This window comes from Meriones unguiculatus, chromosome 1 (genome assembly GCF_030254825.1).
Source record: "Meriones unguiculatus strain TT.TT164.6M chromosome 1, Bangor_MerUng_6.1, whole genome shotgun sequence".
NCBI classification, from domain to species: domain Eukaryota; kingdom Metazoa; phylum Chordata; class Mammalia; order Rodentia; family Muridae; genus Meriones; species Meriones unguiculatus.
The window spans coordinates 109081997-109106882 of record NC_083349.1 but is presented as its reverse complement, the minus strand read 5'-3'; the positions used below and the strand labels follow the sequence as shown (position 1 = coordinate 109106882).

The 24886-nt window shown below is 48.1% G+C and overlaps 1 protein-coding gene across 2 annotated transcripts in view; it reads left to right on the top strand.

Annotated features, from left to right (window-relative positions):
- Dpysl5 (dihydropyrimidinase like 5) overlaps positions 1-24886 on the top strand; it is a 74263-nt gene that overhangs the window by 20932 nt on the left and 28445 nt on the right. For both annotated transcript variants that reach the window (XM_060365098.1, XM_021635476.2), the window contains exon 2: positions 10383-10647. In XM_060365098.1, the coding sequence (XP_060221081.1) occupies positions 10387-10647 (261 nt within the window). In that variant the 5' untranslated portion in view covers positions 10383-10386. The remainder of the gene's footprint in view (positions 1-10382; positions 10648-24886) is intronic.

Below are 24886 nucleotides of genomic sequence, written 5' to 3'. Positions count from 1 at the left end.
TCCTTGTCCTACCTCTTAGCCCCAGTCCACACTTGTGCTTCTTCAAAAGAAGTGAGTGGCTGCCTGCGGCCCTCTCCCACCGCTGTCCCACAGAACTCTCGAGAAGCCTTCTTGCCCATTTCTGTTGGCTGTTCTTATGGCCAACCCCTTGACACATGCACAGCGCCATCAGGCCAGCTCATTCGTCCTTCAGCCGGTGTTTAGTGGACCCCTTCATTTCTTTCAGAATGATCGCGTGAATTCAGCAAGGTTCAACTGTCAAGGGGCTGAAGCCCTTAGGAATTCACTCATCAACTCAGCCGTGGCAAGAGTCACCTCAGAGGGCTCTTGTGAGAGTGAATGAAGCTGACGTGCAAAGGAGCTCAAGAGTTACTACGTACTGGTAGGGTTGATGTCGCCTGAAAGCCACAGCTGCCCACTCATGGGGATGACATCAAATCTGATGCTCCTGGCTCTACCTCCTGCTGAACCCCGACTCCATTCCCTCTGCACACACCCTCTGAAACCTCGGCACCTTCGCTCCCCTCCAATGTCCCTCTGAGGCGGGGGGGGGGAGGAACATCCTCATTTTGTTTTGTCTTTAATTTTGAATGTCTAATGAATTATGTATGAGAGTTCAGAAAATACGTGTGTGGTTTAAAGACTAATTCGCAGCCGATGCCTGCGTCACTCACAGCCAGGCATGTTACAGGAGGGTTTGAGGAGACCACAGCAGTGCCCTTTCTCCCCACCTGACAGAGAGCTACTGTCCTGACCTTGACTCTTCACACTCCGTCACTACATGCCTCACCTCTCATTCACTTTTGCCTGGTCCAGTCCCTGCATTATGGAAATCATACTGTGTTCATGCGCTCCTGTCTAGCTTGTCCCCTTTATTATTGCTTGCAAGTATTGCATTTGGCTGTACTTAATTCATTCTAATTTTCAGTCTAAATGAGAAAAAAAAAATGCACTTCTTTTTCACGTTCCATTTCAATCTAGATCTAGATTTTTATAAGGTAGCCAGGCTTGTGGTATTTCTGCACTTAGGAAAACTTGGGGTTTTTTGTGATTTTTTTTTTTTAAATGTGCATTATTGTTTTACTTGCATGTATATCCTTGTGAGGATATTTGATCCCCTGGAACTGAAGTTATAGGCTGCCCTGTGAGCTGCCCTTATGGGTACTGGGAATTGAACCCGGATCCTCTGAAGAACAGCCAGTGCTGAGCCATGTCTCCAGCCCTGTTTTTTTGTTTGTTTGTTTTGGTTTTCTATTGTTGGTTTTTTCCTGCTTAAGACTTCTTGAGTCGTTTGTCTGTTCCCTCCTAGCTCCCGACATCTGTCCCTCCACACCATGGCTGGCGTTCTGGGAAGCAGCCACTCTGCAGGTCTTTGAGCTGCAGCTGCTTCCTTCAAAGGGTGCTACTAAAATTCTTTCTGGGGTCTGGAGACAGCTGGCTGGGGGCTTGAGCAGAGCTGAAGAATCTTCCGGGGAGCGGGAAGGGGACCCTGGAATGGTAGTGACTGCTGATTCCCAGTGTTGAGTTAACATCCTTGTCACCCATGTGTATACACCTCTGTCAGCCCTCCTCTGGGGCCTGGGGGACCAGGCTTGTGAATGTGGGTTTTTATCATACTTAACATTTCTTCAGGATACATGACCCCTAGACACTTAGAGCCAGTATCTGCCTAACACACACACCCACACACACACATACAGACACACACACACCACTGAACTCTGACTTCTGACAGCTGCCAGTTTCCCTCCCCTGCCTTGCAGCCAACCTTGCTGAACAAGTGCTCTGTGATCCACCTCTTCCCACCCTCTCCCAGCTAATCCTTGGGAATGTCGCTCCTGTCCTCAGTGTACCGCTGCTGCTGGTCATTAGGCTGGCCACGCTGAGCCAGGCCAATCCAGATGGGATTAAAACCTCTTACTTGATCTTAGCCTGTTAAGGACTCGGTGCCCTTGGCTTTACACTCGCCTTCATCTCCTCCCTGGCCTAGAAGGAGGGCTGCTCTTGGGTGTGGTTTGCAGCTGATCCATTGCCGGCCTTAGTTTTAAAATTTTTTCAAAAACAAAATACCCAGCATCAGATGGGCATCCCAGGAGCAGGGCTCGCTTCCTGCAGAGCTCTTAGAATTCTAATCACCTAATTCCAGTCACCTTGGGTCTCTCCAGCCCCATAAATACCATTTTAAATCAACTTAATAGTTATTAAAATTATTAAGAATTAATTATAAAATCTGTTTTGGATTAGTTAAGTGATGTTTGGTGCCTTCTAAATGTAGAAATCAGTTTACTTAAAAAAAAATTAGGACTGAAGGGATGGCTCAATTGTTAAGAGCTGCTCTTCCAGAGGACCCAGGTTTGACTCCCAGCACCCACATGGCAGCTCACAACCGTCTGTGACTGCAGTTCCAGGGGCTCTGGTGCCTTCAAAGTCATGCACATGATATACAGACATAGAAGCGAGCTGAGAACCCATACATGTAAAATAATTTAACATCAATCTATTAACTCAAACCTAGCATTTCCCACTTGCTTCCAGCTTCCCCTCTGGCTTTCACGACCTGCTGAGGCTTTGATTTGTTAAGTTTTAAACTCAAAAGGCAGTCCTGTTTCTGAGCGGCTCCAGGTTGCTCTGTCAACCCTCCCAGCATTCCCTTCTTTTTGTGGTTTTCCAATGTCGGGATCAAACCAAGAGCCTCACATACTAGGCAAGCTCTACTGAGATACACCCCCGTATACTCCCCCAACCCCCCCCCCCCCGGTTGAAGATGGCTCGCCCCTTGAGAAAGCCGCCAAATGCCATCTCTCTATTCCTTTCTTTTGTGTGGATCAGAAGAAAACTAGCTGCAGGTTGTCTGCTCACTTTATTCTGAAACAACTGCTACGGTTGCCTTTTGAATCCGTGACTAGCTGTGACGACTTTCTGCCACACCAGTCAGCCTGTGCTGGCTTCCAACTGCACCAGCTTCACCGACCCTTGAACTGCCACCCAGCTAACAGTTGGGTTGGCTTAAATGCCATGGGAACTTACTGCCTTTTTTTTTTTTTTTAATGTCCCTGGAACAAGTTATATGACAAGCTACATTCTCTCTCTCTCTCTCTCTCTCCCTCTTTCCTCTCCTCTCCTCTCTTCTCCTCGAAAAGCAGAAGCAGGCTTTATTAAGAATCGTCACAGAAAAATGGAAAAAAATTGATGAAAACTGAGAAGTCAAGGAAAAGTCAGAGAAACATCCCAGAGTGGGGAGAGGTCTACAAGGGAGGGAAGAAGTCACCAGACACTTGCTTGGGATTTCTCAAAAGAAGAAATGTGTGCCAACCAGTACCCATTAAGAATAGGAAGCTGTGTCTTAAGAACCAATGCCAAGTTCACGCTGAGGCCCTTGTGCAGGAAGGAGCCCCATCGCATCCCTGCGCCTGTGCAGCCTACAGCTGAGCTGCTGCTGTGGGGTTGGGGATTGGGGGGAAGAGGAGGCAGCTGTGCAGGGCAGACTGTGCAGGCCCCCACTGTCTGCCACCTCCCCACAAGCACGGGGAGCTGGGAAGGTGATGACAGAAGCAGATAATTCCAAAATGCAGGCTTTGGGGTTGGCATTTTCTTGGCAGAGCACCGCCGCCTTTGAGGAGTCTGGGGGTGGAGGGTGCGTTTTGTGGATGCAGCTCTAATCTTGACCGTCTCTCTGTTAAGCAAGATGCTGGCCCTCCTGGTTCTGGGTTAGGAACCCCTGCCTGCAGTTTCCAAGATGTGCGGTTTCTGTTATTCAGCAAGACTGTTGCTGGATAGCACCAACTGTTGCCATTTTAAACCTGAAGAGGCGCTCTCTGAAAGACCTCACTTCCTGCTCACAGTGTCTCCTCCTACCCCAAAGGCCCTGCTCTTCTTAGTACTAACCCACCTGGGACTGGCTGAGGAAATACAGATTCGAGGCCACAGAATCAGGACATCTGGGGAGGCAAGCTGTTGCTGTTAGAGAAATCTTGGCACATAAAGCTATGCAGCATCTTGCTGTTGAAAGCCCTCACTGCTCCTGAATGAATTTTAGAATTCTTCAGGGGCCTCAGTTTGCAGGAGAGTGCTACCCTGCCCTTTCCTGGGAAATCCTTCTTTGTTGATAAAAGTCCAGACTGGAGGGAAAGTCACAGCAGACGAACAGTTCCTGCAGTTCCAGAATGCCATGCTTTTATTCTCTCTAATGGCTTTAACTACCTGGCATTTTTATCATTTCTGCCTGAGACAGACATGTGTTCTGAATTCTTTTGCATGCATAGACAGATAACTGTCAGATTACAGTTTTTGTGGTTGTTAAATGTATGGGCCAGAAGTCTCTAAAGGAGGTGACATTTATCTCAAGGCCCAGTTGTACCTTAATAGTGATTTAATTATAATGCTCATTTCTGTCTAATGTGATGCTAATCTCTTTAGACTGACAGAACAGAAAAACCCAGGGATTTAGTGATTGGACAGTTCTGAAGCCTGGGTGTGCTTGAGGTCAAGGTACCCACTGATTCCGTTTTTGAGGAGGGAGCTGTTCCTGGCTCTGGGGGACAAATGCCTTTATGTTGTATCTTCATGTGGAGGAGAGGAAAGGGAGAGCTCACTCTCCTGTCCTTCTAGTAAAGATACTAATCCCATTTGTAAGGGTTTCCCCTTGTAACCTAATTACCTCCCAGAGGCTGCACATCTAGATACCATCCATAGTCCCTAGGACTCAGCTTAAAGCTTGGGAGGGAAACACACAGCTTGCACTTTATAGCTTGTAGTGAACCGGGGAGCCAGAGATGGGCTTTTATTGATGCACTTGCAAGCGATTGGGGAGGAAACTGGGTGCTCTGGTAAAATCAATACTAACATTCTGTCTAGTGTCTGTTTTCTTCTGACTGGAACCTTCTGCAGGAGTGCTGCCAGGGTCAGCTGGCTCCGCAGAGCAGACTACTGACAGACTAGCCAGGGTCATCGGGGGTGCTAAAGAGGATATATTACAATTGCCTTTAGATCTCTCCCCTTTGGGGATGCTCCAAAGAGGACCAGCATATCCAACATCAGCTCTGTTCCATCTCAAACCCTGCCACATGCAGAAGGCTGGCAGGGCTGTGGAAAGTTGCCAGGAACATGCTTTTTTTTTGTTGTGTTTAGCGGAGATGAGCAGGAAAGTCTTACGACAGGTGTTAATGAGGTTATGATAGAGGTGAGAATCATAATGAATGTCAACAGCCAACAGCGGGTTGGCATCTTGGTGAAACAGACTTGGAAATGTAGGATTCTGATGTCACAAGGCTTTCCTACCATCACCGAACAGCTGGTCTCCCCCATGCCAGCTCTGGTCTGGTAGACTGGGAAAGGCACCCACCGTAAGCCTGTATCTGTCGATTGTTCATCCCTTTACCTTTTAGCTCCTCTGTGAAGTGGTTACCTGTGTCTCCCTCATACAGTAGGCTGGGTTTCTCCAGAGCAGGGCCTGGGTCTTTCTCACAATTTTGTCCAGTAAAGAGGAGCGACATTGCAAGCCATTAATTGCAGTGTGGCTTTTAAAGAAATAGTCTCCAAACATATGAGCAGGGAATGTGCTCAACAGCCTTGCCTCAGTATTCTCTACAAGGCCAGGCAGGTTGAGGGTGTCCCAAAGCTGTGGTCATCCTCAAAGGCTTAGCCCCCACAGGTGATGACAGTCCGCTGTGCCTCCTGTAGCTAGAACCAGAAGTCAGGATGGTGCATGTGGCACTAGTTCCAACATTCTGCATCAAGGCTAGGCTTTGGTTTATCCTGAAGTGGCTCCGCTGGGCAGCTGCAGACCGGGAGCTAAATCACCCTACTTCCATGTTGTTAGCACAGCTTAAGGCTAAGAATGTGTGCATTCGTATTTGTATGGCAAGGATGCTATAACAAGGAGCCACAGGCTGGGTAGAGTAAACGCTTGAAAACTTAACTCGCCTCTGGTTCTGAGGCTGGAAGTCTGGGGTTTGGGGAGGCCCTGCCCTAGCTGGAAAGTGGCCACCTTCTCCCTGTGTTCTCAGATGGCTTTTTCCATTTTTATTTTTCAACATTCTTAGAAAGAAAAAGAAAAACAAGACCATCTGTTCTCTTAACAAGGGCACCAACCCCACCAGGTCAGGGTTCCATTTTATTTATAGCCTCATTTAACTTTAAAGACTCATCTCCAGAGACAGCCATCTGCTCCTGGGTTAGGGCTTCGGCATATACAGTTGAGGGTGGGGAGACACGGGGAGCAGATGAAATCCTGAGGAGATGTGCATTGTTGACACCAGGATGGTCATGTCAAGGACAATGCCTCAGGCCTAGGGAAATGGCAAGGCCATCACATGGTCTGTGTGCAGATCTTGACAGTATGCGCACAGACGGCGTCCATCGTAGCTCCCTCCTCCCATGGATAAGTAATGAGTGAGGGAGTTCCCCCTTGAGTGGTTCTAAGTCCAGCCCGACTACCCAAGACTGGCCCAGTCCTATAGCAGTGGGGTCTCCAGACCCCATTGTGTAGGGTTCCCTATTAATCTAAGGGCCATATTTGTCCTCAGGGATTTTCAACAGGGAAATAGGAAAAAAAATACTGTTTTTGTTTGTTTGTTTGTTTTTGTTTTCTGGTTTTTCAAGACAGGGTTTCACTGTGTAGCCCTGGCTGTTCTGGAATTCACGCTGTAGACTAGGCTGGCCTCGAACTCACAGAGAGCCGCCTGGCTCTGCCTCCTGAGTGCTAGGATCAGCTTTTATTCCTCCTGGCTTCTCTTTAGACAAGGGGGAAAAAAAAGCTTTCAGAAATCATTGGCCACATCAGTTCAAGCCTTTAGTCTTAGCACTCTGGGAAGTAGGAGCGAATAGATTTCTGAGAGTTCAAGGCTAGTCTGGTCTACATAGGAAGTTCCAGTTTAGCCAGAGCTATGCAGAGAGGCCCTGTCTCAAAAACAACAACAAAAGCCAAGCAAACATATTAATGTACCTATTGTAAAAGTAATACAAGTTTATTGAATAACATTTTGAAAATGCTGGACCTAGGGAGAATATAGCAATCACCTGGGCTGAGTTCCCAGGACTAACTTCCCCTCACCTTGCCCATCCAGAATCTGTATCCCTTCGTCGGGAGTGTGGGACCTTTCACCCCCATTGCCCGAGCTTCCAAACTTCTGTTTCCTCCTGTTCAACTGAGGCTAACACTTCCTGCCATGTCCACTCTTTGCAGTGTTGCACAGAAAGTGCTGGGCCCAGGACGTTAATGTTCTGACAATCTCTGCTAGTATTTTCACCAAAGACAGTGCCCTTGGCTTTTGATTCCGGTGGCAGAGCTCAGAGCAGAATCCTCTGTAAGTTATTCCTGCCTCATACTTCCTGGTTTCCCGCCCTGTGCATACGTACTGATCGCCGAGGCAAATCAGTATTTCCTTTTAAAAACATGAATACAGTATGTGGCAGTGCCCCGGTATATGTGGGGTTATGTAATTGCACCTCCTCCCCTCAGTCCTGCCACCACCATCATCACCTTCCTCACCACACCTGGACTTCATAATGAGAGAGAAGGAAAGAAGGCAAAAGAAAGGATTTGACCAGAATAGTTTTTCCATCACCTGATAATCAAACCCATTTTTTAAGATTATTACTCCAGTTTTCAGTGTGTGGAACAGAAGATATGGGTTTAGCCTCAGACAACAGGCTTGTGCCTCCATCTTCCCTGGCCTCTCTATTTCGGCCTCCTCCCATGGCCTGTTTGCCAATGCCTCCCACAGTGGGGAGCAAGGCCCCTTCTCCCCAGGGGTCAGAAGGATACCTTGCTGGGAGCAGATGTTCAAGGGCACAGCTGTCACTCTCAGCCACCTGCCTCGTATCCCAGCACTCCTTGGGGCCACAGCTCCCACACCAGTCAGGAGCACCTGGCAGGTGCTGGACTCTCTCTTGGGGTTGTTTGCACACGTGATAAAAACATGAGGCCACTGCTCTAACCAGCTGATCAGGAGAGCGAGCCAGACACTACAGGTTGCTGATGAGTCTTCTTGCTAGAAATGTTTCTTCCATAGACCTCCTCCCCCTCCCCCCAAGAAACTCCTGGGTGTGATCTTGCTTGCTGGCAGGAAAAATGAAAGGAGGAGGAGAGAAAATGTGTCGTTTCTGTCACTCTGTTTACAATAGTTTGCTGTGTTAGATGCAGGAGCTTGTGTCCACGATTGCCAGATGTTCCAGAAACTTCCGGAACTGGGCTTCTGCTCATGCTTTAAGCCACATTGCTTATCAGAGTACTGTGAGGAGCTGAGCTCTTTCATCGTTTACGCACTAGTTTCTCATATTGTAGTGAGTTTCAGTCGGCTACTTGACCTATTTGGAAAGAGGGAGCCTCAACTGAGAAATTGCCTCTGTCAGGTTGGCATGTGGGCGTGTCTGTGTCATGTCATATTTTCTTAATTGCTAATTATGTGGGAGGGTCCGTCCATCTTGGGTGGGTGGTGCTGCCCGTGGGCAGGTGGGCCTGAGCTGTATGAAAAAGGAAACAGAGCAAGCCAGTGATGGGTGTTCCTCCGTGGCCTCTGCTTCAGTTTCTGCTTTCAGGTTCCTGCCTTGAGCTCATGCCGTGGCTCCCTTCGTGATAGACTGTAGACTGAAATAAGCACGCTCCTTCCCAAGTTCCTTTTGGCCATGGTGATTATCACAGCAAGAGCAACCAGGAAAATACACACATCCTCTACTAGATTCTGGGGAAGAGGAGGGGTTAGGTCAAAGGTGACTGACGAGATTCCTCTGTGAAGCCTTAGACCATAGACGGTCATAGAATCCAGTACCATGAAAGCACTTGAGCGTGTAGAAGATACAAGAAGAGTCAAAGGAAGCTTCTTCATAGAGAGGACAGTAGAATTGGGTCCTGAAGGATAAGACATTTACCATGTATGCAAGTGGACTTAAAAGCTAAAAGCTAGGCATAGGGGCACATGCCTATAATCACAGCACTTGGGAGGAAGGGGCAGATGAATCTCTGTAAGGTCTGGTCTACAGAGTTCCAGGCCATCCAAAGCTACATAATAAGATCTTGTCTCAAAAGTAAAATAAAATAGAATAAAGTCATAAGGTTTCTAGTTTTTAATTTCCGGGGTTGGGTGCTTGGCCATAAGAGATTTTTAACAGTTTGACAAGCTACAGACAATTACAAAGGCTTCATGGGTAGACTTTTGAGCCCGAGCCAAGGGCATGAAGGCTACTGACTCTCTATGAAGAACGTCATGAGTTAGTCGTGGGGTTTGGAGGATGTGGCTCTTTGAAACACGCCCCAAGAGCCTTCTACACCATGGAGGGCTAGAGAGATACTGCTCACATAAGCCACATTGGTTGAGCTGGCTATTTGGTGATCGCAAATTCCTTGGCAGTTTCAGCCTTCTCGCTTGTCAAATGTGACTCCCAGTGAGATTTTGGAAATAAAATTAGATAGGAAGCATGAAGATGTTTTAAATTCATATAGCAAGCTGGCCTAGGATTACATACTTGTAATCCTAGTATTTGGGAGGAAAGGGGCAAAAGTTCAAGGCCAGCCATGATTACAGAGAGCTATATAAATTCAGACTGTATTTTAGAAAGGTAAAAAGTGATGGGGTTGGGAAGATGGCTTGGTCAGTAACGAGCTTTCTGCAGAAGCATGAAGACCTGAGCTCAGTCTCCTACACCCACGAGAGAAGCTGGGTGTGGTGGTACACCCTGGTAATCCCAGAGCCGGAAGGCAGAGGCGGGAGAATCCTGGGTCCTGCTGAGCAGCCAGCCTAGCCTGGCCAGAAAGCTCCAGGTCCCACTGAAAGCTCCTCTCAACATGGTAAATGAGGCTGGAGAGATGGCTCAGTGGTTCAAAGCACTGGGTACCCTCCCGGAGGACCAGGTCTTGATTCCCAGCACCCGTGTTGTGGCTCACCACCATCCTTAACTCAAATCTCACAAGGTACTACAACCCTCTTCTGACCGTCTCAGACACTAGGCACACACACACGGTACACATACATATACTAGGCAAAACATTCATACACATAAAATAAATAAACCTAATTTTTTTTAAAAGGAAAGAAACGCCATGCACAACGCCTGAAGAATAGCACCCAAGGTTGGCCTCTGACCTCCACATGTTTTTTTTTTCACACATGCATGTGTACTTGTACACACCTAAAAGTGGTGTTTCTGTGGGTCCCAGTCCCCCCCTCCCCCACCCAGCTTCTCTATTAATGCCATTGTGTCATGATGGAAAGGCTTGTGATTAAAGCTTCCTGGAGGACCAGTTTTCACAGGCTACCCCTCCCTCCCTATTCACTCCGCCTGTGGCGTTGAGCTCCGAGAGGAAGGGGCCGGGGGCTTTAGTGACTCTGAGCTGTCAGCAGATGAAGTAACCTTAACCAGATTCCCCGCCCCTGTACCTCCCCCAGGAACATGCTTGCCAATTCGGCCAGTGTGCGCATTCTCATCAAGGGAGGCAAGGTGGTGAATGATGACTGCACCCACGAGGCAGACGTCTACATCGAGAACGGCATCATCCAGCAGGTGGGCCGTGAGCTCATGATCCCCGGTGGGGCCAAGGTGATCGATGCCACCGGGAAACTGGTGCTCCCTGGGGGCATCGACACCAGCACCCACTTCCACCAGACCTTCATGAACGCCACATGCGTGGACGACTTCTACCACGGGACCAAGGTAATGCCCTTAGAGTGGCCTTCTCTTTGTTGCTTTCTCCTCCCGGGACTGCTCGTCCCTGTACTGCTACAAGAAGGGTTTCTCCTGGGGGTTGATGTGGCAATTAAACTAAGGGTTTCAGCCAACCACCCTGGATCATTTAAAAGGAAGCGCTTGGGTCAGTTTGTTTTGCTGATTGAATCACCCGTGTGCCAAGCGGGAGCTGACTTCACTTTTACATTTTTATGTCGTGTAACACAGACCTAGGAAGAGGAGAATCAGCTGTGTTTATTGCAGTGTGTATTGATTTGGTAGGCGTGTTTATGCATGGTAAGCTAAATTAGGACTCCAGTGTCTGTGACAGATTGTAAAGTCACCTCTCGATGTTTTAAGTGGCAGGAAGTGTGAATGAGACATAGCTAGCTTCTGTAATTCTCTCCTGGTTTATTTGTTTGTTTTTGAGACAGGGTCTTACTGTGTAGCCCTTCCCGAATGAAAGGGATCCTCCAGGTTCTGGCCCCGTGCCTGCAGTTCTATGTCCCACTCAGGCCTACAGCCTCTAAGCCCCCATGATCCTGCACCCTAAATTCCCCAAGCTCAGGACTCTCCCTAGGAGATTCATTTTCCTAGGGCTCAGGTGTTCCTGCTGCTAGGCAGCAACTGACAGGTTCTCCAAGCTCACCCTGAGCATTCCAGCTGGGGCTTTAGAGACAGGAGAGGCTGGGCTCTGGGCAGACAGTCCTACAGGCTTGTCTGTCCAAGGCCTAGAGGTCTTCCTGGGGTGAAGACAGACTCACTTCTGAACCCAGAGGCTGCAGGATCAATGCCTGGAGGGCCATCCATATTGTGACAGAGCCCAAGAGCTACAGGCCTGGCCTCTGAGTAGAAGGGTGCAGAGGCTGTGCCTTCTGCTCTGAGAACTTCTCTGCCTTCCACAGGTGATATTTCCCGAGTGAATTAGGGAACCCCATCCTCATACACTGGGGTCCTTTTGCAGGATGCTGTGGTGGCACTGTGGACTTTTCTTAACGCTAAGACGACCCCAAGCATGAAGGCCCAGGCTTGTTTTGTTTGTGGTTATTTTCTTTCTTCTTTTTTTCTTTTCCTTTCTTTCTTTTCCTTCCTTTCTTTCTTTCTTTCTTTCTTTCTTTCTTTCTTTCTTTCTTTCTTTCTTCTGTCTCTCTCTCTCTCTCTCTCTCTCTTTCTTTCTTTCTTTTTCAGTTTTTCAAGGTAGGGTTTCTCTGTGTAACCCTGACTGTCCTGGAACTCACTCTGTAGAGCAGGCTGGCCTTGAACTTGGGGATCCACCTGCCTAAGTCTCCCAAGTGCTGGGACTAAAGGTGTGTATTGCCACCACCCAGCTGTTTGTGGTTCGGTGTACACACAGAGGCATGCACAGGCACCCAGAGTCGTCACACCTAAATGGGCTCTTGTCACCAGCTCTTTTTAATGAAACAAGACCCAGAGGCCACACCCAAGCTCCATCAAGTGTAACCACTGTCCTGACTTCAAATACCACAGATCTTTGAACATAACAGTGAGGTGTTATTCACAAATCATATGATTCACTGTATAAAGTATACAAGAGCCAGGGATAGGGGACACACCACAACTGAGAGACAGGCGTGGGAGGATTGTTTCGAGTTTGAGGATAGACTGGGCTGCAGAGGATTGGGTGATCAAGGCTACATAGACAGACCCTGTCTCCAAATGGATGAATACATAAATAAAAACCAAAGCAGCTCAGTCAATGGTGGTTAGTATATTTGTTGTAGATTGGCTGTATTTACCTACGCTATCTTATGTAAATGAAACCCAGTAGCTCTTTCACTCAAAACTCCTCCCAAGTTTTGTTGCATGTCATCGTCTGTTGAGTGTCCTGACCCTGTGGCATTCTGCGTAGAACGTATCCACCAGGCTGTCAGTGGTCCTTGTAGTGGGAGGCCACTGCGAATGCTGTCGCCGTGGATGTTTCTGTGACTGTCTTGGCAAGCGTGTGTGGTCACAGTGTCATGTATATGTGCATACCTGCAGAGGTAACGTGACAGGTCGTGGTCTGGTTCACAGGCATGCTCAGCATTTGTAGCTGCTGCCCAGTAGCTTCCTAACCGGTTATGATAACTGAAACCCTAACAGGTAGTGTAGGAGGTACAGTGATTAACCTTGACATGACTGAAAACCACTCCAGTTGGCCCCGGGGGCCCATTCTGCAGGATGTTCCAGGCCTTGAACCAAAAAAAGTATAGCTTGCTGGTTGCTGCCTCTACTTTCGGGAGACCTTTAGTCCTGAGTCAGATGCCACACTGTCCCTGTGCTTTCTGCCAGCCTCACAGAAGTCAAGCTGGCCTTCACTGTCCTCCTTTCCACGTTGTCTACGGCAGGGGCCTCATTAGCCAGGAGTGACAAGTTTTTCCCCGGAGAGCCTTCAGCTCTTTATAGCTGATGAAGAGTTCTGTGCACTGGCTCTCTGTGCAGGGTGGAAGAGAACCCTTGATCTTTTCCAGGCTGCTCAGCCATTAGGACAGAAAATACCAGAGAACATCCAAAGACCCCTGTGGAATTAAAGATCAGCAGATTTGGGCTGCTGCAGACACCTCCACTCTGTGTAATGCATTGTGGGGAATTTCAATCATAGGTACCCCTCCCCCAAGCCATCTTGGTTCCTGGTGACAGTGACACCTAAATAGTGTGTGTGTGTGTGTGTGTGTGTTCTGTGCCTGTAGAGTAAGTTGTAGCCAAGTAATTACAACTTGGTGTAATAGGCTCTCTCCTTCCACCTTTACCTGGGTTCCAGGGCTTGAACTTAACATTGCTCTCCTGTTGACACTGACTGATGTGGACCTCTGGGTTTAATCTTCCCACCGTGGCCTTCATGCAGAGGCTGCAGGCTCCGGATAAATGCCGCTGATCTGCTTAGCTCTCGTCAGGAAATGCTGATTGACTCCGAGGACCTGGGTTTATTATAGCACAATCACAGCCTGGAGGGAAAGCTCCCGAGCGATGGAGCTGCATCTCTTCCTGCTTGTCGGGCACACCCACTTGAGTCTTAAACCCTGCACCCCCAATGCATGCCCTCCTCAAAGTTTGGAGACCAGCCATCAGGGCTAGGGGAGGAAAAAAAAAAACAGTTGAAAGCCTGGCTTTGCCAGGAGAATCTGGGTCTCCATTGTGCTGGGTCTGAAGGGAAGTCTCTCTCGCACTGTAGCAAGCCAGTGGCAGGCTCTGCCTTGCTCCCTAACTCACAGCTCTGTCACTTGATCCACCATCATCCTGCATGCCCCAGGCACCACTTCCCCCACGCCCCTCCCACCTACAGGCTCCCCCTCTAGTGCCAACCACTTGGCAGTAATACAGATCCCATTCCTGAAGGCTCTTTCCCAATGTGGAGAGGCAGATGCAGGGGAAGAAACACCCACTGACCAGTTGTTTTGGTTAAAGGTTAACATTGGCTTGTGAGCCCCTCATATTGTGCCTCCAAAAACATTTACATGACTGCTGTCAGTTTGTGGTTTTCATGGCCAGGTGAAATAATCAGCATCAGTTTTGTTTTGTTGTAGTGTGTGTGTGTGTCTTTTGCCTACTTGTGTGCCTGTGGGTCCTCTGGAACTGAAGTTAAAGGCTGCCATGCGGGCGCTGGGAATTGAACCCCCGTCCTCTGGAATAGCAGCTCGCGCTCTTAACCGCTGAGCTCTCCAGTCCAAAATGAGGTTTTTTAAAAACTATAGGCACCAGCCTCCTCACTAACATGCTGATAGATGGGCAGACGTGTACCGCCCTCAAAAGCGTCCTGTGTGTCTCTTACGTCTCCTCCCAAAAATACTGTAAGAGCCACAGCCTAGGCCGATGGTTTTCAGTCCTTGGAAGCAACTTTCATTAGAACTATTTGGGGAATTTTTAACAGACGCCAGTGTCAGGCCCTAGCCCAGACAGTTAAATCAGGTCTGCCCCTGTCCCTCATCCATATTTTTTTCAAGGTACCCTGGTGATTCTAGGCACTGGCAGGAAGACTGTTGGGGACATTCCTGGCTATCTGGAATGGCACCGTGCCTTGGCTGTGCTCTGATACCCAGCTGACTGGCCCTCGCCTCAAGTGCCAAGGCTGACAGCTGAATTCCATTTGATATCATAGCCTGCCTGCCAAACTTATTTGCATCTGTTTTTCCACTCACATTCCAGGCCCCAAGATGTGAGCTCCCAAACCCTAACCTAAGCCTGCCACCCTGTAACTTTCTGTGCACCCCTGGCACCGTAATCTACCTTTCTGTATGTCCCCTGCAGAAATCATTATGGAGAAGTGGGCGGCTGGTTAGAGCAGTCATCACACAGACTTCTGGCTGAGATGGACCCATTGCTTGGAGGTCTCAGAGATATCCTCCTTTGTGCCCCAAGGGCTGTGGGTCACAAAGATCACCCTCCCACGGAAAAGTCAGCCCTAAGGGGTTTTTACAATCAGCCTATTGGGGGTTGGGGGACAGCTTGCCAGGTGTGCGGCAGGCTTAGGAGCTGTTGTTAAGTAGCATACGTTAAACCGCCTGTTACAGTGCGGGTGTGGTGGCGTACACCCTTGATCCCAATTCTCAGGGAGACAGAGGCATGCGGATCACTGAGTACAAGGGCAGCCTGTTCTACAAACCAAGTCCAGGGCAGCCAAGCCTACACAGAGAAACCCTGTTACATTCTATCCCCACTGGAGAGTCCTTTCCATCTCCAACTACAGAGGGTCCTATCTGACGGGGTCCCGTGCTATGCCAGGCCCTGTGTGTTCGGCCTTGCCAACATCCTTCCCAAGGAACCCATTTGCCCATTGGGCAGGCTGGTTTTGCCTCTGAAATTTGCTGTCTTGGAAGTAAACCTTTTAAATGTTTGCTTATTGCCTTTCTTTTGCTTTATCTCAGTTTCTCTCTAATTCTGGCTAAAATAGTGTTTCTAATCTGTAAGTGCTGCAGTAATGCTTCCTGCCTGTGGGAATCCAGACTCACAAGGTTTTGCTTATTAATTGATGTTCCTAGGGTCACATATTTCCTTCTTCCTGTATGGAGCTGGGAGAGACCTTTGAAGTCATGTAATTCCATTCCCCAGGGAAATAGAGACGGAGAGAGGAGGAGTTAATTACTGCCCAATCCCAAAGCTAATTGGACCAGAACAGACAGCTCTGGCTGGCCTGGAACTCACTCTGTAGACCAGGCTGGCCTCAAATTCACGGAGATCCACCTGCCTCTGCTTCCTGAGTGCTGAAGTTAAAGGGGTGCACCACCACACCTGACAGAATTTAGGTCTTTTCACTAATGGTCTCAGGAATTCCTTAAACCAGTGGTTCTCAATCTGGGGGTTGAGGCTCTTTTGGTGGGGGGATGGGGGAAGTCCAACAACCTTTCACAGGCATCACACATCAAATACCCCGAGGATCAGATATTTACATTACAATAACAGTAGCAAAACTGCAGTTCATTGCAGTAGCAATGAAATCGTTTCATGGTCAGGAGTCACCACAACATGAGAAACTGTAGTGAAAGGTCTCAGCATTTGGAAGGTTGAAAACCACTGCCTTGAACAGTTACCTCTTTGGACAACCTTAAGACTTCCTAATTGACCACACACAAAAAAATTGCCTTGGCACCCCATGACCTTTAAAGATGTCACAGAACTGACACAGTTCAGACAAGATGTTGGGTCCGCCACCCACCCAAGGTGGCAGCTTGATCTATTCCTGTGTGGACAGATTTTATTTTTATTATGTGTGTGTTACCTAATGAAGCCAAAAGATAGCAGAGGAACTGGAGTTGCAGGTAGTTGTGAGCTCCTGGCTGTAGGTGCTGGGGACTAAATGCAATCTTCTGCAAGAGTAGCAAGACTGAGCTGTCTCTCTGGCCCTTCTGCCCTCTTAAATACCCTTGCTGCCTGTGTCTCTGGCTGTGCCACCCTGACGTCTTCGCTGGCCTTCGGGAAGCATCCTCATCTCCCGGCTCCTTTTGCTACCTCGGCTGCCGCTACCCCATGCTGCCCTCCTGGCTGCCGCCACCTCGGGCCTGCCTGTGCTAGTTGGGATCAGCTTAGCTCAGTCCCTCTTTCTATTTTGCTGTCTCCGCACTTGGACGAAATCCTTTTCCCCTCCCTGGTGGTGGCTGGTCCACTTGCACGGAGTTCTGTCACCTTTCTTCTGTGTAGCTAATTACTGTATTCGTCTCAGTTTACAATGGCCATTTATTAGCTGTTTAGCAGGTTGGCGGTTCGGGCGCAGGTTCACTGCCACCCACAGTTTCACAAGCTATCATCAAGGTGTCACTGCTAAGGTCTTATGCTAGCGGTAGGACTCCATCTCTTGCAGTTGGGGAAGGCTGAGGACCCTGTTCTTGTTGGCTCTCAGCTGAAGGCTGTCCTCAGCTATTAGAGGCCGGCAGCAGTGCCTTGCCTCACTCCCCCCTGCTCCATCTTCAAAGCTACTCTCATCTTCTGCCACCAAATCCCCAGCCAGAATCTCTTTCCATCAAGATAAGCCCTGACCCGAGATAGGTTGGCTTACTGGTTGAGACCTATTTAAAGAGCTGACTTCCTTCCTGCAAGGCCGTGGTGCCATCTTCGCTGGGTCCCTTCCTTCCTCCGTGAAAGGGTGTATGTCACTGTGAGTTCAGTCAAATCTTCCTGCCACAAAGCATCGCATGCATAATCAGGGCTGCCATTCTGCCCTCCACTCACCAGTTAAACTACTTAAACTTATTAAAGATTCTATCCTTGGGCTGGGGAGATGGCACGGTGGATAAAGTGTGAGGATCTGAATTTGGTCATCAATACCCACACAAAACCTAGGCACAGCAGTACCCTTGGTGCTGGATGAGTCAAATGGATCTTGAGAGGTTGCCGGCCTTCAGTGCTCTTCAGCAAGAGACGCTGCCTCAAAAACTGAGGTGAAGAGCGATAAGGAAAGACACTCAGTATCAGCCTCTGACCTTCACAGGATGAGCTGACTGATGCACACGCTTGTGCACACACACGCATACAACACACGGTCATGAATAGGTAGGTAAGTAATACTGTACAAATAGATTTCGAGATTTTAAAATTAGATTTATTCATTCATCACTTCTCGGCCTTTTGGCTAAGATCAAGTGTAGCTTTGTTCGTGTCTTTGGTGTGGGAGTGTGTGAGGGCTTTGCCTGTATGTTGATTTGTGCACCATGTGCATTCCTGGTGCCCGAGGAGGTCAGAACAGGATGTCAGATCCCCTGGAACTGGAGTTGTAGAGGGTTGTGAGACACCACGTGGGTGCTAGGAATAGAACTTCAGCCCTCTGCAAAAGCAATCAGTGCATGGAGCCATCTCTCCAGCCCTGAACAGATATATTTTGAAAGTCAGAAGTCACCCCAGCCCCTTCGCCAGCAGCTGTCTCTCTGCCTTGACCATAGCCCAGCTTTAAGTACTGCTGTGGCTCCCCGCTTGTCTAAGCTTTGAGGTTAGATTTCTAGATCTTAACTACGAAGACCCCACGCCTGACCATGTCCTAGCTGTCCACCCCTCCTGGCCACGCTACTTGCAGCCCATCTGTGGCACCCTTCCTCAGCACCTGAGCGTCACACTCCCTGCAGCGAATTCAGTCCCCGCCTCCCTCTTCCCTCATCTCGAGTCATTTGCCATCCTGGGTTTTGAGGTCACTTCCTGAGTGAAGTTTGTCTCTCAGGCAGGTGGAGGAGAGTCTGGGGACCATAGACCATGGTTTATGTTTGGCCTGTGATTGCCTGAAGACTCACCCAGCTTTCCCACAGGACAGACACCCTCACAGCCACTGACTGTCAGCTCAGTGGGGTAGTTCGGAGTGGAACTGGGGCACGCTGCCCAGGCTTAATGTTAGTGCCGCCTTCACAGACTGTGAGCTGCCCTGGTTCACGTCTCCTGGCCACTGAAGTCCTCTGTGATGGCCCTTCACTTAGGTTCATTAAGTTACTCTTTGTGAAGGGCTTAAACAGCACTTGATGCTTGTTAAGCATTAAGTAAGCATTTGTTAAGCATTAAGTAAGCATTGGTCATATTGATTGAAGGCAGAGCTGTGAAAACCAGCTTGTGCCTGGAGAGTTGGTAGCTCATGCCTTTAATCTCAGCAGTTAGGGGCAGAGACAGGTGGATCTCTGAATTTGAGGCCAGCCTGGTCTATATATAGGGCAAGTTCCAGGACAGCTGGGGCTACACAGAGAAACCCTGTTTTGAAAAACAAAACAAACTAAATAAATAAAAAAGAAAGAAAGAAGAAAGGAAGAGAGAGAGATACTTGTAGGCAAATATAAAATAAAAAATAAAATTACATAATTCACATAAAATAAATACGTCTATACAAAGAGAAAGAAAACAAGTCTGTTGAGGTACTAATATGCCATAAGCTACACATTTTTAAGTTTTTTAAAATTAAAATTTAATTATATCATTTTCCCTCTTCCCTTTCCTTCTAACTACCCCCATGTACCCTCCACCTTACTCTCTCTCAAATCCATCGCCTCCTTTTCTATGATTGTTGCTCTGTGTGTGTCTGTGTGTTTCTAAATATATAAAGACAAACTGCCCCCATCTTTATAATGTTACTTGATTTTACAGCTGACCATTTGGTATTGGCTATCCAAATGGAAGCTACGCTACACATTTTAAAGCACACAGTTCATTACCCTTTGGTGTATTTATACTGGCATGGCATCCCAGTTAATATAAGAAACATGCCTGTTATCCCCTAGTTTCTTTATATCCTTGTAATCTTTCCAATTCTCTCCAGCCCCAGGTAGCCACTGACCTTTTCCCTGTCCATACAGGCTAGTTTGTATTTCCCAGCACTTCTAAATGGGATGATGAAATATGCATCCTCCGCCCTCCCCACCTTCTATCTGATCTTTGTCTTAGTATTATTAAGCTTGGGGCTATTTCAGAGAAAGCTACTAAGAGCCTCCGTGCCGATGTGTTTGTACGGGCACGAGCTGTCATTTCCCTTTGGAAAGTGCTTAGAAGTGAGTGTCTCAGTCAGGCCGTGGGTGTGTGTTTGGCTTTTTAGGAAGTCATCAAACTGGTTCCCACGCTGACTGCAACAGTTTATGTTCCTCCGAGCAGATGCTCTGCCTCTTTGCAGTCACTCGGTGTGGTCTGCTTGTTGAATTGGGGCCGTTCTAACGCGCAGTGCGTCCCATTGTGCTGTCTCCCTAATGAATGTGGCCGAATACGTTGCCAAGCGTGGGATACATCTGCCCAGGTGTATCTTTGGTTGTCACCTTGTGCCTTTTGCAAGCTTTAGTTGGGTTATCGGAGGGTGGTTCTTATCAGCAAGAGTAGCTTATGTGGTCTAGTGATAGGTCCTGGGTTGCTATCTGCTTTGTAAAATACAGATTTCCCTCTAGTTGCTTACTTAACAATGACTTTTACTTAATTTATTTGTTGTGTGTGTGCGGGGGGGGGTGTGTGTGTGAGTAAATGGGCACACAGTTGCCACGACACCCATGTGGAGGACAGCCTTAAGTGGTGTCAGTCTTGCCTCCTATCTTGTTTGAGATGGGGTCTCACTTGTAGCCTTGGATGGTTGCAAACTCACTCTGTAGACCAGATTGGCTTGGAACTCACAGAGATCCTCCTGCCTCTGCCTCCAGGGTGCTGCTGTTAAGGGTGTGCACCACCGAGGCTGGATGAAATTGGTTTCTTTTGTTTCTGCTGCATCTGCTGAGCTCTGGACTGCGGGGGCTCTTTTACCTCTGCTCCCCATTTTCCCTGTACAAGCATTAGGATTACGGATGTATCTGACTCCTGTGTGGGGGCTTTGATCTCAGGTCCTCATGTGTCTGCAGCAAGCACCTTGTCTCACTGAGCCATCTTCCAGGCTCCTCAACAATTACTTTTTTTTTTGAAGAGTCAAAGCTCTGGAAGTTTAATATATATAATTTCATGTATATCAACAATGGTTTTTTTTGTTTGTTTGTTTGTTTTGAAGTTTTATGTGTTGATTTCTTTTTCACCTTCATTTCTTTGTGGTTTTTACAAAATCCGCAGTCAGTAAGATTTTTTTCTTTTTTGGAAGTTTTTGTTTGTTTGTTTGTTTGTTTGTTTTTAATGTGTGCAGGTATTTTCCCTGCGTGTAACATGTATGTGCATCGTGTTCTTGCCTGCTGCTCAAGGAAGCCAGAAGAGGGCATCAGATCCCTTGAGACTGGAGTTACAGGTGGTTGTGAGCCACTGTGTGTGTTGGAAGTTGACCCCAGGTTCACTGGTTTTAACAGCACTGGTTTTATTTTGTTTTGGGTTTTTTTGAGACAGGCTTTCTCTATGTAGCTCTGTCTGTCCTAAAACTCACTCTGTAGACCAGGCTGGCCTGGAACTCACAGAGATCCTCCTGCCTCTACCTACATTAAAGGCGTGTACCACCAACGCCTGGTTCTCCTACATTTTCTTTTAGTGTGCTTTCGGCAGCTTGAACTAAATGCCACAAACTTGCAAAGAATAGAGCTGAATCTGCTCATCGTGGTTAGGAATTCCAAGAGCGTGGCAAGAATCTGGTGAGGAACTGCGTACTACACCATAATGTGGCAAAAGCCATCACATGGCAAGAGAGAGCAGTTGTGCTGGGCTTGGTCATTGGTCTTTCTAGAAAGCCGCTGTTGTTAGCATGGGGATCCTATCTTCATGAGTTCTAATTTATTTCCCAGAGGCTTCACCTCCAAAACCATCAACGCAGGAATTTAGGGATAACGCTTGTAACATATGAACTTTCTGTGCTTATCTTCTGAGACAGTCTTGGGTGTATAGCACAGGCTGGCTTTGAACTCTCAGTCTTCCTGGGTCTGCCTTCTAAGTACTGGGATCATAGGTATAAACCAGTACATCCGACCAGCCTATGGCTTTCAACTCTTACAAATTTTCTTCTATAATTTTAGCCTCGTGTAAGGCCTGTGGCTATTTTAAGTTAGCTTCTCTGAGTAACACATGGTAAGGGTTGGTGTTGAGTTTTCCTCCATATGGCTATCAAGGTGCCCCATACCACTTATGTAAAAGATTACCTACCCCCTGTTAAAGGTCAGTGGATCATAGGTATTTCTGGGCTTCTTTCTTTCTTTCTTTCTTTCTTTCTTTCTTTCTTTCTTTCCTTCCTTCCTTCCTTCCTTCCTTCCTTCTTTCTTTCTTTCTTTCTTTCTTCCTTCCTTTCTCTCCCTCTTCTTTCTCTCTCTCTTTCTCTTTCTTTCTTTCTCTCTTTTTTTCCTGAATTTGTCTGTCTCTACACCAGAACCATACACTCAATTGTAGCAGCTTTAGGTAAGTTCTTCAGAGCAGGTAGCAGGAAACCTTCCAACTCCCATCTTCACCTTTAAACTTGTCTCTGCCCATCCATGTACATGAAGTCACCATTTCTCATTTAGGTTTAAAACCAAAAACATTTTTAAAAACTGAGACTATCAACCAAGCACCTGGCAAACATCCTTGGTTTCCTAGCACAGTTCCTTCCCAGGTGCAGACAAGGTCTCCTGTAGCCCAGGCTGGCCTTGAACTCACTGCGCACCTGAGCATGACTTTGATCTTCTGACCCTTCTGCTTGTACCGCCCAGGTGCTAGGATTCAGGTGTGTGCCACCGTGCTTGTTTTTTGTAGGGCTGGGCTCAAACCCAGGGCTTCGTTGTATGCCAGGTAAGCTCTCTGCCAACTGCTAGATTCCTGGTCCTTTTAAAGTTCCTTATGTTACTTAAAGGGGAGAGATATTTATGGCATGACCATAGGTATCCGTGTAAATGTATGGCCTTTGTGTAACCTTCCAGTTTGAAGTGTGAAAGTGTGACAGCAGCATGAAAGAGAATTTGTTCTGCACTCCCTATGTTCCAAATTCATGCTCCGGGGGTCGACTCGAGAATCCTGAGTCGACAGACAAGGGTAACTTTTTCTAGACTTAAAGTCTAAGTACTGTCAGGTTTGCAAGCTTCCTTGTGGTCAGTTTCCCATCAGGCCTGAGCTGGCTTCTCTCTTCATGCTTGCTGCTTGCCTCTCCCTTTGCCAGACATAACATACACTTGGATTTGGGTCTTTAATCTCTAAGCCCCAGACTCAGTGGTCCTGAGGTAGTCTGTTTTCCCTGCCATGTAAAAAACACAGAGTTTAAAATGAGGCATGTTCAGTACCAGCAGGCTGGGATCCCAGACCCCTGCTAGCGCACGGAAGCATGGCACTCCCCCAACCCTGGACCTTTCTCTTGCTTTCCCTTGCATCCCCTTGCTTCGATAGTAGGCACCCTGACCCCCTGTCTGAGCCATCAGACTCTGACTTGTTGCTCAGAGCACCTCTCTGTAAGTCAGGCACCTGTTCTAGTTTTCAGAAGCCCACTCAGGCAGATCTTGCAATCTGTCCGCCCTTCCTAGGTAGGAAGCTGGATCGCAGAGGTTACAGCATTTGCCAGATTAATAAATGCAGGGCATGCAGAGGTGTGGGGGGGGGCACATACTTTTAGTTCCAGCACTTGGGAGGCAGGGACAGGGAGATCTCTGAGTTTGAAGCCAGCCTGATCTACAGAGTGAGTTCCAGGATAGCCAGTGCAACACAGAGAAACCCTGCCTCGAAAAACCAAAAAAATAAATAAATGTAGTCAATGCAGGGATTGCCTAGCATCCTCCTTAACAGCTTTGCGGCGCTGTTACCATTTAGCTATGGGACTAAATCAAGGCCCTGGTATCATTGAAACACCATGCGCGGAGAGCAAGTGGGGTTGCATGCGCTTCATTCTGGAGTGCTGATCTACCGTCCTCTTGGCCATCTGTGGACAGCCTGGGCTTTTACAAAGCATCCGTGCAGCCTGCTGGTCTGTAAACTTTACCACTTCGAGATTAGAAGTGGCTTTGCGAGAGGGCAGGGTGACAAAGGGTCTCTCTGTACTGCTCCGCTCTAGAGCTGTTTCCACAGGCCCCCTGGCTTCTTGAACGCTGGCAGCCCCGTTCCTTCTGCCACACAGCTCCCTTTGAGGATCATCTCCGGTCTCCATGGTAACCGCATGTCAGGAGACAGTCTGCTGCAGTGCTGGGGCTTTGTATTAAACACAATGAATTTAAATTGGGTGCTCGGCGGTGAAGATAATCATTCTGGATCAGAGAGTCATTCTGGCCCCCGGCTCCTTATTTTATAATTTTAAATGTTTGTACAGTTCTCGGGGTTAGCCCTGTAATTCAAGCCCCAGACACACCCCTCCTCTGTGTCAGCTACAGCTAGGTCTAATTTTCCTTGCACTCTTTCCCGTTCTTTGAATTTTGGCAGTAGGGATGCCCCGCAGTCATACAGGGCTAGCCTGAGCGGAGGGGTGACTAGGCTGAAAGGGTCCTGGGGGCTGGGGTCAGATGGGCTCTCATTCAGTTTGCCTGTATGCTGTCCTCTGTGCTCCACTATAAAATGAGAGGCGTCACCCTATCCTACAATATATTTTTTTTAATTACGTTGGTAAATTCAGCTAACCAAATGTCCCACTTTAACCACGTAGACACAGCGTTCTGTGGGGTGTAGGCACGTTCATCTGGACACACCCGCCACCCATGTGCCCACAGCTTGTCATAATTGCAGCCCCACAATACTGAATGCTAACCCCTGTTTCCCTCTTTCCTCGTTCTGCTTTCTGTCTCTGTGAGTGTGACTGCTCAGGTCCTGCATTTGAGTGGGATCGGACAGTGTTTGTTCATAGTGGCATGATGCCTTCCTGCCAGAAGAACATTCCATTGCACGCACAGACCACACGTTCCTACCCGCTCCTCTGTGACTGTGTGTGGAGTCTTGGGTTGGCTATTGTGAATGCTGTCGACATGGGCATATGCATGTCTGCTCAAGTCTCCACTCGAAATTACAGAACTTTTCCTTTTTGAGACAAGTTAGGCATCCCTGGCTGGCCTGGAATGCACTGTGACAAAACTTTCCCTAAGGAGATACACACACACACACACACACACACACACACGTTTACTCATACAAGATGACCAAAGTACAGATACCACCAAAGTCCAACTTGACACCGATGAGTTTTCTTGGGGTTACTTACAGAAATAACTCAAAGACAGCTGTATCACGAAAGCCCACCCCAGCATGGCTGACAGACAGTTCACAAACCTGGGAACCTGGGACACAGTGCACAGCTCAGCAGGTTGGAGTGTCCTTCCCAGGGCCTTAGCTGGTCTAAACCTCTCCTAGGCACCTCAGCTGGTTTCTGCTTCTTCCAAGCTGCTGATCGGCCCTGAGTCTTCTGGGCAGCTTTGCTTGTCTGAGAATCTTCTTGGCAGCTTTTACTGCTTAC